The sequence below is a fragment of the Puntigrus tetrazona genome, chromosome 6 (genome assembly GCF_018831695.1).
Source record: "Puntigrus tetrazona isolate hp1 chromosome 6, ASM1883169v1, whole genome shotgun sequence".
Classification (NCBI taxonomy): domain Eukaryota; kingdom Metazoa; phylum Chordata; class Actinopteri; order Cypriniformes; family Cyprinidae; genus Puntigrus; species Puntigrus tetrazona.
Genome location: NC_056704.1, coordinates 22,282,465 through 22,295,574, shown reverse-complemented (window position 1 = coordinate 22,295,574; position 13,110 = coordinate 22,282,465). Strand labels below are relative to the sequence as shown.

General features: G+C 36.3%; 1 protein-coding gene across 1 annotated transcript in view; it reads left to right on the top strand.

Annotated features, from left to right (window-relative positions):
- Positions 1-268: 268 nt before the first annotated feature.
- cntn3b (contactin 3b) overlaps positions 269-13,110 on the top strand; it is a 61,430-nt gene continuing 48,588 nt past the window's right edge. Inside the window, exons 1-3 of the mRNA XM_043242691.1 lie at positions 269-785; positions 8,067-8,204; positions 11,421-11,556. Coding sequence (XP_043098626.1) covers positions 8,150-8,204; positions 11,421-11,556 — 191 coding nt within the window. The 5' untranslated portion in view covers positions 269-785; positions 8,067-8,149. The remainder of the gene's footprint in view (positions 786-8,066; positions 8,205-11,420; positions 11,557-13,110) is intronic.

Here is a 13,110-nt window from a genome sequence, read left to right as displayed (position 1 = left end):
AACAAATGAATCTTCTTACATATTAGCTTTATCCTGAGCTGGCCTTGTCATATCTCAGCATAGCACATAGGCACAGTATAAGCTTTATTGAAATGTACAGGGAATTAAAGCGGAGCCATCACACGCCATTGCAGTTTTAATATCGCAAGATTGCAAATAAGGGTCCAGTTTATAACAGGCATTCTTTTTTTTCTAACGCGCAAACCTGAAAACGGCAAATGGCACTGCGTGCAGGAGAAGGCAGGCGTTAGACGAGCGGTGCAAATGATCACTATCACATAAAAATCTTCCCTTGGAGGCACTTTGCTCATTGAATTTGGGGCGTGCTTACAAAGACGCTCTCAGCTGGAGGTGCATCAGCATGTAAGGTGCCACAACTGCGCATTTCATCCACTGAGCGCCTGCTGGAGGAGGAGATACGCATCATATATACCTAACCAACCGTCTTTCTGGATCACTCTGCTGGTCGGAACCGATCACGGGGCACGTGCGTGCAGTGGATACGCCGGAGCGCTGTGAGTCGTGGACTAATTGCGGGGCGCTTGCGGGAATACTAGGAGCACGAGAGGGGGGATAAATCCCGTTTTCCTGTCCGTCTCCACACAGACTTCGATTTAGAGGGCATTCATTCGGTACTAAAAGTGAGAGAACGATATCGGGAAAGATGTTACCGACGACATTAGGGGGTTAGAGGTGCTGAGGTTCATCCCATCACTGAATATGGAGTAAATTCCCACGTCTTCTCTTATTTTGACTCGGAATACAGTGAACGGGAGCGCGTCACGGTGAGTTATTCTTCATCCATGCGCTATTAGATTAAAGTTAAGATGTAAAAGCAAGTTTTATTCGAGGTGACAAATAATGTGATGTTTGTACATTATGGGTAAATATGCAATGCCTTATGTTAATGTGAAAAGCAAGCGCTGCTTTTACACTTCAAATCCTGACCACCATCCCAGTAGAGGCGAATAATTTAACGTTATGATAGGGATGGGAATATAATAATTACTTCAAACGGGGTCCGCTTGCGATCTTTTAATAGCTACTTAAGGAAGAAATAGCTTATATGGGGAAGAAAAGAAATGTAATCCTTAAAGCATTTGACTACTCTGCAGACTCATTTGAGATTTCAAATGACAGTCTGATGACAAACAAAATAAATAATAAAAAAAAACTGGACTTTTCACGTAGACTTTTCAAAGTGCCAAATATCAAACAAACATGTACTAATTCATTCAGTCATCAATTCATATGACACCACTAATTAGAACAACTCTGTATCTTTCATGTGTGTCAGCAAAAGCTCTCTCACGCAGCCTACGATATTTAAACTTAACACAGTTCGTTGAACAAATCTAAATAAGTAACCTATGGGCTAGTTTTTGTAAGCAAATAACTAACACCGCGACGAATCCTGAGCTTCGACAAAAAAAGATTCAAATCTTAGGAGTCGTTGGTTCGAGAATTGGACCCCGTCGTTGAATCGTATCACAAAAAAAATAAAAATAAAAATCAATTTCTGGAATTGGACTAAACACATAGCTCTGTATGTTTTGGATTGACTAAAAAAGAGAGTCATTTATTCGAGAGCTAGTAGTTTTTTATCAGTTAATTCTTCGAGAATCAGACTAATCTAGTCGCACTGTAGCGTAGGGTTGAAATAGTAGCCTTCTACTCCGCCTCAAATCTTGTAGGCTACTTTCAAAGCGCAGTCAGTGTGCAGCCTATTGAATTCATTAGATGACTTACTTCTGGACTGATGGGCGTTCCTCAGATATGCAGGTGTGTGATATATTTCCGGACATGGTAGGCTACATCCGCCATGTTGGCATGATCTTTGAACCATATGTTCCTTGACCGGTGCTATTCTATCAAGAACACTATTTAATCAGCTGTTGTTAAACAAACAGAGTTTAACCACAACTACACATCTTACTTTTGGACATAGCATGTGAACACACACACATTTTGTGGCCATTTTATATTTTTTAACTTTTTAAATTATATTATGCGAACACTGACAGAGCCATATGCTATTGTAGTAGCGGCACATGTATGATTTATTATGTAACCTGCCCCGATCTCAGTCATTTAGGGCAGAATATCGCATGGGACACAAACATCATTCTTATTTCGCAGATAACCTTGTATTTCCTCAGACCCAAGATATGATGTATAAGGGATAAAAAGCGGTAGGTGCTACCTATAGGTCTTCAGCATCTCCATTTGTTCTGATTCAAGTCATCCGTAACAAAATTCCCTTATAATGCATCTCTCACAGTATTCAAGACGCACATGGAATCCCACGGAGAGAAATATCAGAGAACTGCGCTTTCCAGGCCTGGAAAAGTGATTTTTCTGGTTTCGCTCTGTTCTAAATATTTAAACGGATAGATATTGCTCTTTTGTAAATGCTTGTGTAGAATATAACTTGTCGGCTTGAATCATCAGTCAGTTGAGGGTCTTCTTGGAGCCATCTGAATGCTAAAAAGAATAATTGTTTAATCTAATTCCAAGTAATAAGGAATGACTGGAAACGTACATTTGTCGAAACATTTGAGTTGAGTAAGCACATTGTCATGTAATACGTTTATGATCCGCCCTGGGTTTGTTTTTTTTGTTTTTTTTTTAAGTAAACTCAAGTGTTATGTGGATCAATAAACTATCAGCCTCTCCACAGATCAGCCAACACTGCCTCTACGGCCTGGTTTATAATCTCACAAAAGGTGTGACTAAGCTTGGGGAACTTTAGTGCTATTACGTATTGCAGGAGTGAGACAGAGAGAAGGGAAGGACACACGGGAGAAAATACACATTCCGCTCTCTATCTGCACCACATCTGCTATTCAAATAGGAATGGGATCCTTCTCTCGTGTGTTCATGTTTATTTATGGATGCATCTGGGATGCATGGCTCATCTCATTTTGTTGCTAACAAGCACAGCCAAATTAGAGGTGAGAACACTGGGAAACAGCAGTGTGCAGAATTCAGTCGAACCACTCCACAGCACAGCTTGGCTTCCTCCGAGACTATTTATTCCTCTCATTGTGGCTTATAAAGTTTATTTAAAGAGAGACTAAAGATAAATTCGAGCATGCGGGAGGAATTCATTAGAGATGAAAGTAATGTTAGTTTATATAACGGTGAGTTTTTTTCCCCCCAAATTCTGCCTTTCTTAATATCCATCTCTCGAATTTGCTTTCTGCGGTCTGGATCACAAACTTTTTTCTCGCGTTATCTGAGTGCATTTTCTCTATCTTATTTTAAATCTCCGGCTGAGGCCTAAAGGAATACTTCACCCCGAGATGAAAGTTGTCATTGTGTTGTTCTAAACCCGTATGACTTTCTTTCTTCTTTGGAACTAAAAGACATGAATTTTGTAGAACTTACTTGTGGCCCATGTAATGCTATATTCCCAGTTTGCTTAAGTAAATTTTCACTAATAATCTTCCCCTCCACTGAACTTATTGCAACCAAATCAATCGCTGTCTTTGAAGAAATATTTCTGATTTTGTGAACCAGGTCAAACTATTTCTTGAAGATAATTTAAAGCTACTCTGAAACGTAGAATTGTTATTTGGACTTTTTTTTTTTTGATGAATACACAATTTATCTTTAATATCGTCAACTTTTATATATAATGCTATAAAATACTTTTAGAAGCTTTAAAGTTTGAGTCTCCATTCACTGTTGTGTGGAAAAGAATGACTGTAGCATTCTTCAAATTAAAAAAAAAAAAAAAAAAGAAAAGGTTTGGAATGACACAAGGCTGAGCAAATGGCGCCAATTTTCTTTCCTGGGTGAACTTTCCCTTTAAGACAGAAGTGTGTATCTGCCACTGTGATTATTGGGTTGTGGGACAGATCGCTGGGTGCCTTCCTTCTGTTAAGTGCACTTTCTCATGCTGCCCCATGACACTTCTATAGTACGCACCTTTCAATTTTAGAGTCACGAAGAGAGGAAATCTGTGTTGGTCTAAATGCTGTGCTGAATAAGCACAGCTGAACTGAGTACACCGCTGTTCAAGGATTCTGCTTTAATTGTGCTTACCTCTGTTTTCATTGATTGTTGGTCATTTGTACTCAAGCTAAATCATTTTATTTCTTTTATTCTATTTTGTTTTGTGTTATTATTTAAAGGAAACTATTTTGAATGGTTTTAGTTTACAATAACAGCAGCGGTTGCAGCAGATACCACAGTACTCTTTCCTCGATTTAAATGCTAAGGTTTGATGGTCAGGCATGGGACGTGATTTATTCTCACTGTCTAAAACACAATATGCAGTATATAGTCAACATCGCCACATTGTTAAAAGAAATGATGATTTATAGCACGAGTATGAAACCGGCTCCCACACCAAATGTTTAATGTCAGTCGGAGTACCACCAAGCAGTTGATCTACAGTAATTATAGTCTAAAAGTACACGTAATGCTCAGGTTCAGGGCTTTAGTGTAAGAAGTAATTTAGCTGACACTTCTTTCCAAAGAGGTATACTTATTAAAGGGACGATCCCCATGGAATAACCTGGGGTTAAGTGGCTTGCTCAAAAGCATGACGGGGACAGTTTCAGGGGCCGTGCTCTCCAGTTTGTCAAGAGATGAGTTTTGGTAGGATGCCTTCATCAATTAATCAGAATCAACTTTAGAATCAGAATCAGAATCAACTTTATTGCCAGGTATGTTTACACATACAAGGAATTTGTTTTAGTGACTCTATAGTGTAACAGGATGAGACAAGACAGATGATAAAAAAAAATTATATGCAAATATACAAAATAGAAAAAGTACAAAATAGAAAAATACCATATATACTATAGACATTCAAGTATAAACTATTAACAGTTTTTGGTCAGAATTTCTGTCAAAAGAGAAACATTTTCACTTTCATAACACTGTTTTTAAGTTGCAGTCTAAAATCTAATTGCTTAAAAAAACAAAAAAACTAAATAAATCTTTGGTTTAAACAGTATCCAGAACTAGGATTTTGCTACAGGAATACATCTTACTTAACAAAATTGCCTGATAATGTTAGAGTTAAATTGATATGTGGGATTTATCTATTGTGGAATCTATTTTAGCTTCAAGTGGGAGATTTACTAATTGGCTCAATATGTACCAGTGGGTTGCTGGCATATCATGCACCATAATCATAAGTACTACATTGCTCGGCTAGTTCATCAGCGCCTCCCATACTGCTGATCGTCTTTATAATACAATGCATTATCCATTTGTAAATGCATGTATTGATCTTGACACACATGAAATCAGCCCGAATTGCAAAACAGACACCTTTAATCACTTATATTCCAGTATGTTCATGCTATACAAGCAGTGATCCCATTTACTGGTGCAATAGAATCACGCAATGGCTTTTATCGCATAGCCCTGTCGCAGAGGCGATGCTGCACTGCCTCATTACATTTAGCTAGCTGAATGCTCATCATTTTGCCTAATAAGATGGTTGGTGAAAGCTGGTGGAAACGACACCACAGCTCAGTTTTTTGGAAAACTCATGAGAGATTGGTTGTAATTGCAATTCATGCCGTGTCTCGTGTGTTGCTGGATGTGACACGCACACAATTTGAAATCTACATCCAGTTTGTTAACTCTCATTTTGCTTTTCCAACAGAAATCTGATCTCGGGAGCCTTTCTATAGGGCGTGAGTTGTCCTTTATTTTGACGCCTTGCCTATTAGCGTGCTTTTTTTTGGTTACATGCAGGTTACACGTAGAGGTCATAATCAGAAACAATGACAACTGTAATGTTTTTCATTGGAGGACTGTAGCTACACTTCCTCTTCGCTCTTGTCCCGAGTCAAAAGCAAAGCTGTGTAATCCAATCTGACAGAGTTTCCTGCGGCATAATGTGCCCCCAAACTTAAAAGACGCCAGTCAAATCCACCCAGAGACCCCCTGTCCCTGCAATTACTACAGACACCCAGCAGTTATTCCCACTAGGATACAGCATTAAACAAGGGGTTTTTCCTGAAGATTATGCATTTATAATGAAATGATAGCAGATTACCCTTTCTGTAAGCTTACATGCCTTTATTGATTTAAAGGGCCAGTACTGCGGAAATTACTAAGCTTTATGAAAAAGAACTGTGAAAAGAGTGTACACGAATGGTTTTAAACCTCAGGGTGTTAAATAAAGACTGAATAACTGGTTCTGTGTGAAAAAAAAAAAAAATCATATGGCCTCAGGCCATAGAGCTGGAACTGTGACAGTTAGGGATTTTCAAAGCAAAATAAAGCGAGTAAAGGAAAATCTCCAATACTCACAGGAGTCAGTCCCTCATGAAATGCTCTAAAAAATCCCAAAGTGCTTGCCAATCTGTCAAGATAACTTGTAGTACAGTTTAAAATATAGTAAATGTAGCTTTTTGATCCAGAAACCCATATGATGGTATATAAAAGAAGAACATATGAAGCATTCCTATACATTTTAGTTAACAGTAAGTGTAATAAATTAGAAATATGCCATGAATGTGAATAACACAAGTTTGGGATTCCAGTTACTTAAATATTTAAATAAAATTATTTGGGTTTATCAGCAATTAATAAAATCAATCTAGATTGAGCATATATAGTCAATGTTTGCTGTAAAATGTTTTTGAATATAATTATTGCACTGATTAAACATTATGAACTTTTTAAGACCAGAGTTGGGTAGATTACATAAAAATTGTAGTCCATTACTATTGATTTTAAATTGCACAACACAAATCTGTTAGTAACGCAATCCATTACATTACACATTGTGGGTATGATCAGACTACTTTTGGATTACTTTTAGATTACATTTGAACTGACTCGGCTATCGCTCATCTAATATCAAGGATAATCTTGTACCATACTGATATAAAAAAAGGAAAGAAAATATGTTGCATTTATTATTAACAACATGAATTGCATTAAACGTTGCATTACTTTAAAGTTTCAGCAAGGGTTGTGAATTTAATGAAAAGCTAATAATCAATAAAATCATAAAATATCAAAGTAAAATAAATCATTACAAAATAACATCTAATACCTTAAAATCTCAAGGAATTATGGAAAAGAGGAATTAGGAAGAATCAATGTATTATGAATAATAATAATTTAATAATTTATCTAATAAGAAGTACTTAGTTATGTATTTGATGTTATATGTAATCAGCTACTTTTTAAGATACTGTGAAGTTTTTAGTAGTTAAACTTTAAAAAAAAAAAAAAAACACATAACGAGACCACTGCTTTTTATTCCATTTGGTTGCACTCCATTTGCTTTTTAATGCAAAGGATATTTCCTACAAGATGGCATCACACTATAATTGAGATATGCATAAACCTCATATGTAAATGGCTGCATTTCTGGTAATCAAAATGAAAGGTCCTCTGAGAAGTCATTGCAAATTATTCTGTCAGATTCAACCCTACGCAGGGCCTCAGAAGATGTCATTTTGCCTGTATATGTGGGTGGAATGCTACGTGCTAGTGTAAGCGGCTAACAGTATTTAGGTTGGCTTCTAGCTCCTATTAATAGTCAAGAGAAAGTAGCTTTTGAGGTCAACAAATTCCAGCCCCCTGATTTCTCTGATGTTGCAGGTTTCTGTTTGTTTCTTCGCTATCACGAATAATAATGCATAATTTAGAGCGCATCAAGCTTCAGAACAAAAGCAGTTTCTACTCTCTTTAAATGTGCAATGAATATTTTGTACAGAGTTAACAGTTGGGGGTTTCTGACTGTCTGATTTCTTGTTTTATTCTTCCATCGAAGCATCGCTCCCATCTGTCATTCATCCTCAAAACATCATTGCATTGATTTTCTGCACATTTTAACTCCGGTCTCCCAGGGCTTTTGTTTGCAGTGCTTTAATATTTTAGTCGCCGTCATATTGAAAGCATCTCAGTTGTTAACTTTCTCTTTGATCCAACAACATTTCACCAGTATTTGTCCCCACAGTCAAGGTGATCACTTCAACCGAGGTGTAATCTCTCAGATCTGTATATAAAGGCAGCACATCTGTCATATTTGACTCACAATGTCTTATTTTAATTATTTCTGTAATTACTTTCCCCCACAGATTATACGTCTCACATTCAAGGGAGAAATCATTCCATTCACAAGCAATTGGATGAGAGTCATACTTGCCCTTGGCAACTAAAGATGACGTTACTATGGAAACGACTTGTGGTGCTATCAATCATTGGCTGCCTCGCAGGTAAATTATGGTCCTGCTGTTTCAAACTGAATGTTTTTTTTTTGTTTGTTTTTTTCATTCTGTTTTATTTTGGGCAGAATGTATATGTGTAACAGACTGTCATAAATGGAAGAATTTCATTATGATCTTAAGCCTTCGATTCATTCGGCCCTTGGAGGAGGTTTCAGACAAGACGCCGAAGTCGTATAAGCTGATGCATGCATTCATGTCGAATATATTGTTGTTTTGAATACCACTGAAGTTAATTATCATGTTAAGTTCAGAAAAGAAATAACTATATGATATTGAAAAAAGTAATGCCTTTATAAAATAAGTTTGTTCGAATAATTTTGAGTTATTTTTCTTTATAAAGTGCCATTCAAAAGTTTCAAGACTCAAGATTTTTTATGTCCTTGAAAGCCTCGAAATTATTGTTGGAAAGCTCATCAGTGCTGTATTTTAATGCATTTTAAAATGTCATTTATTCCTGTGGTGGAATTTTCAGATTATCCTTCAAAAATAATTTGGTTTGGTTCTTAAAGGGTTAGCTCACCCAAAAATGAAAATAGTCCTTATATTAAAAATTGTTCAAATCCCTCCGAATCCTATAAACAGGCTTAAATGGGTGGTAGCTGTATTCAGTTCAGAAGATGTGAAATAACGTGCATGTATTCGTAAGAAAATGTCCCTTACATGGCTCCGGGGGTAAATAAAGGTCCCTATGTAGCGAATCTGTGTGTTTTGTTCAATGATAAATATCCGTATTTCAAATGTAATGAACACTTTTAGTAACACTTTAGAATACTGATCTGTCATTAATGACCAACTACACAGGAACAAATGACTAATGCAGTATTAACATTGTAGTAAGTACTATTACCTAACAGGAAACTCTGAATAACAATTTAGGAAGTAATAGCACTCATTTGAAACTGTTAGTTCACAATTAGCTAAATCAAAAAAATTATAATTTTCATATAACCCGGAGGAACTCCTAACTACTGTATACAAATATATAAATAATGTGAATTATCCATAATAAATAATTAATTCCAGATAATGGTAACACACTAGTAATGACTCCTTTTTGAGATGAGCTTTTGAGATGTTTTGAGATAGTAATGCCTCAAGTGTAACTACGTCCTTCTGAACAAACTACTAATTATTTGGATCTGTATTCTAAAGTAAAGAATATATAATATATTAGTGAACTACCACATTCGACGAAGTACTATTACTTACTAATTTCTTGTTAGTAGTAGCTACTTGAGTGCTAATATTACGTTAATAATGTGTTCTTGTGTAGTTATTCATTAATGATGTATTCTAAACTGTTATCACACTTTTCTTCCACTTCTGCTGACTGGAGACAGAAAGTAGTCCCTTGCGCATGACGTCATTTTTTTAATGATTTTACATTATTAGTTTCGAGTGCGGCGAAAAGAACAAAACAAAACGTCAGTCATGAATTAGAAGCAAAAACCGTGAATTTGCAAAGACAAATGTTGGAGGATTTTGATATAAGTCAAATGGGACTGTGTTTCCTTTCATAAAGTAAGAAAACGTTTCCTTTAAAAACTACATTTCCAAGAGGCCCGCGCATTAATGCTTATGTCCAACGTCATCCGCCAGGACTGCTTCTGGTTTCCACAGTCAGCAGAAGTGAGAGAAAACTGTTTATTACATTCGAAATATTTCTCGTACAAAAATGCATGGATTCACTACAGGGAGCCTTTATTCATACCCACGCCGTGTGAGGGATGTTTTATTACAAATACGCACATGTTAAGTAACATTTCTTATTAATATCAGTGTTTAAAACTGATGCGCTCCTTAATATTTTTTTTTCCTCAACAGAAACATACATGCAGTTGCTGTTATAAATGTATTGTTTCCTTGCTAAATAAAAATATAGGTTTCTTTCAAAAAGCAAAAACTGACCTTAAGCTTTTGAATAGTGGTGTACATATATATCTTTTTTTGTTTGCACAGTCCTTTTATGTCCATTTATGTTTGGTTTCCCCAAGGCTACAGTAAGATTGTGGCCCAATACCTGTGTTTGTCAAAGATGATTATCAGGATTCCTGGGATGGAGGCTTTCTCACCCCTGGGAAGGAGGCGTCTGTATCTCACTAGAAAGCGCTGCCTCTTCGTGCTTCTCTGGATGCAGTGGATTACAAATGCAGCTCAGAGGAAACTTATTTTTGTGCATTGGTGGCAGTATTTACAAGAGAAGGTTTGATTAATGAGAATGCAGATGCTATAGTGAAGAGAAATACAGACTAAATCATTTTCTTTTCATCTTGTATTCATGGAACTGAAACACAGAGCAATTATACCCAACACATGCATCAAATATCCTATAGTTATCGTGTGTAATTTCAGAAATGATACACACAATCTTTCTTCTATTGATATTACCACAACAGCAGCTGGTACTGGGGTTTATTTTCCTGTAGAATGGTGTTTCTGTGAGTATGCAGAATTATCTCATAAACATGGCTGCAAGGTGTACGGTATCTCTGTATCATATCAATTAATAAAGAAAAAATAATGGGTGCACATCTCTGGAATCTGTTTAGATATATTGCATAATATTCTGACAATGGGGGTGTGATGTCTTCTGAAGCATGCTTCTAGAAAAGAGAAGTGTAGGGAGCTGCACAATATGTGTGAATAATTGTATTTTTCTGTACTCATGGATATTTTTAGTATGTAAAAAAGCAGCTCTTAAAGCATGCATAGTATAAATGTGTGTGTGTGTGTGTGTGTGTTTGCTTTTTTTGTGGTTTATGAGGACACAAATTTGTTTAATAACATGGCTATAACAGAGGTGGTTTATGAAGACGCTGCCAATGTCCCCATAATTCAAAAGGCTTAAAAACATACTAAATAGCGGGTTTTTTTTTTTTTTTTGAAAATCTTAAAATGTTTCCTGTAAAAGGTAGGTTTTGTTGTAGAGTTGGTGTAGGGCAGTTTTACAGTATAAAAAACATTACGCCTATGGAGAGTCCCCATAAACCACAAACACCAATGTGTGTGTGTGTACATATATACACACACCATTACTTTAATAATGCGATTAAAATTGGACATTTGGATGTAAATGAATGAACTCCTGGGAACTGATTGGTTCCTTCAGTACTGGAGCATTGAAATCATTCACTCGGAGATGACTTAACTTATCTTTTTATTAAACGTGCAAAAAGTTAATTTTCTTTGTCTCAATCTCATTAGCACATGCAGAAGACACAAAGTTTCTTGGTCCAAGCTGGAGAAAGGAACCTGAAGATCTGATACTGCCCATTCATTCTCCTGAGCAGGAGGCTGTTTTAACCTGTGAGGCATCAGGAGTCCCTTCTCCTCAGTACAGGTATGAGCCTAATCTAATGTTCTGTGCTAGCAATTTATGCATTCTTTCATTGCTATTACAAACCATTTATGCGGTTGGTTTTGGCAAATTGGCAGCTTATTCCTATAAGGATCAGCTTGGAAAGTAATGGCACTGATTGCTATTGATTTTCCAGGTGAGAGGCAATTTATTTGTCCTCCGCGTTTGCTGTTGCATAAACCCAGTAAACTGCTGTATTTCTAACAGCTTATACCAGTGGTGTCCTGCTGTGACCCATTTTCCATTTGCTTTCCAGAGTTTCACCAGTGTCAAATTTAAATGTGCGTCAACTGCTTTACTAAAGACTCGTCTAAAAAAAATAAATAAATAAAATTACAAAAACAGCAATTTAGTCTACTTACGGAGATATGTTCAAGATTCATTACTTCTTTGCTGTGTACACATCTCAGCAAGAGCTTTAGGAATTAGCATGCCAAATTTATCTTTCTGAGAGCGTAATGCATGCTACTGTAAGGACGGAAATTGGCTTTGAAAATGGGAGGGGTCTAAATGACTAATTTGTGCTAGAGATTCTAAGATACTGTCCCGCATATTCCCTGGTGAGGCGTCTGCTCTGAAAATAGCAGCGTGCTCCAGCTCTGTGGTATATTGTGTTTCGTAGCTTGGGTCAGCATCATGTAAATGCTCAGGCAAGCACAAGGGAGGGAAGTAATAACCTTGTGAGTGACATTCGATTTAAACACTTACATTTCCCTTTAGTGCATCTTTGTGGAAAACACAGATTTAACTCAACATTACGAGAGTATCAGTGCACAGGAAGAAGAAGAGCACTGTGACAGTTGAAGTCGAGATACTACTTTTACTTTTGCTCAGACAATACAGCGATAGTCTTCAAGGTCGAATAAGTTTGACTTTCGACCCAGCTTTCGGCTTATTTATGCAGATATGTATCTGTAAATAAACTCTGGTGGAGAGGAAATGAAGTGGCTTATGCATATATTCAACAACATGCAAAACAGTCATTTTCAGCTTTGTCACATCGAAATACACTGCACTTCCTATATTTCTTTAATTCCTTCAGATATTTGGTGTATTTGGTTTTGGTTTGTCATAAAAATCATGTTCTCAAACCAGTTGGCTTTGTGATTGCTTTTAAACATTTTCAGATTTTTAGCCATTTGCTTTTTGCACAGTAAACGGGAGGAAAGAGTCTAGCAACATTAAACATTGACGCTACTAACTCCATTTGTCAGTAATGTGACAGTAGTATGTTAAATAGAATACTTTCTGCTAACTACTTTTTCCAATGAATACCACAGAGTAACGGACGGAAAACTTTCCGATAGCAAATCCAGTTAATAGTTCATCTTTTGGAGAAAATCTGTGAAATTTGGGGTAATATGAAGGTTTAAAGTCCTCTTTTTAATTATTAATTCATTTTAGCATTATGTTGTATGAACATTTATTTAAAAAATATAGTTTTTTAATTCTTTTCAGCTCTTCTTTTTTCAGAATGTAAAATTATTATTATTATTATCATTAGTTTACTGCTATATTTTGGACTGCATGCAACTT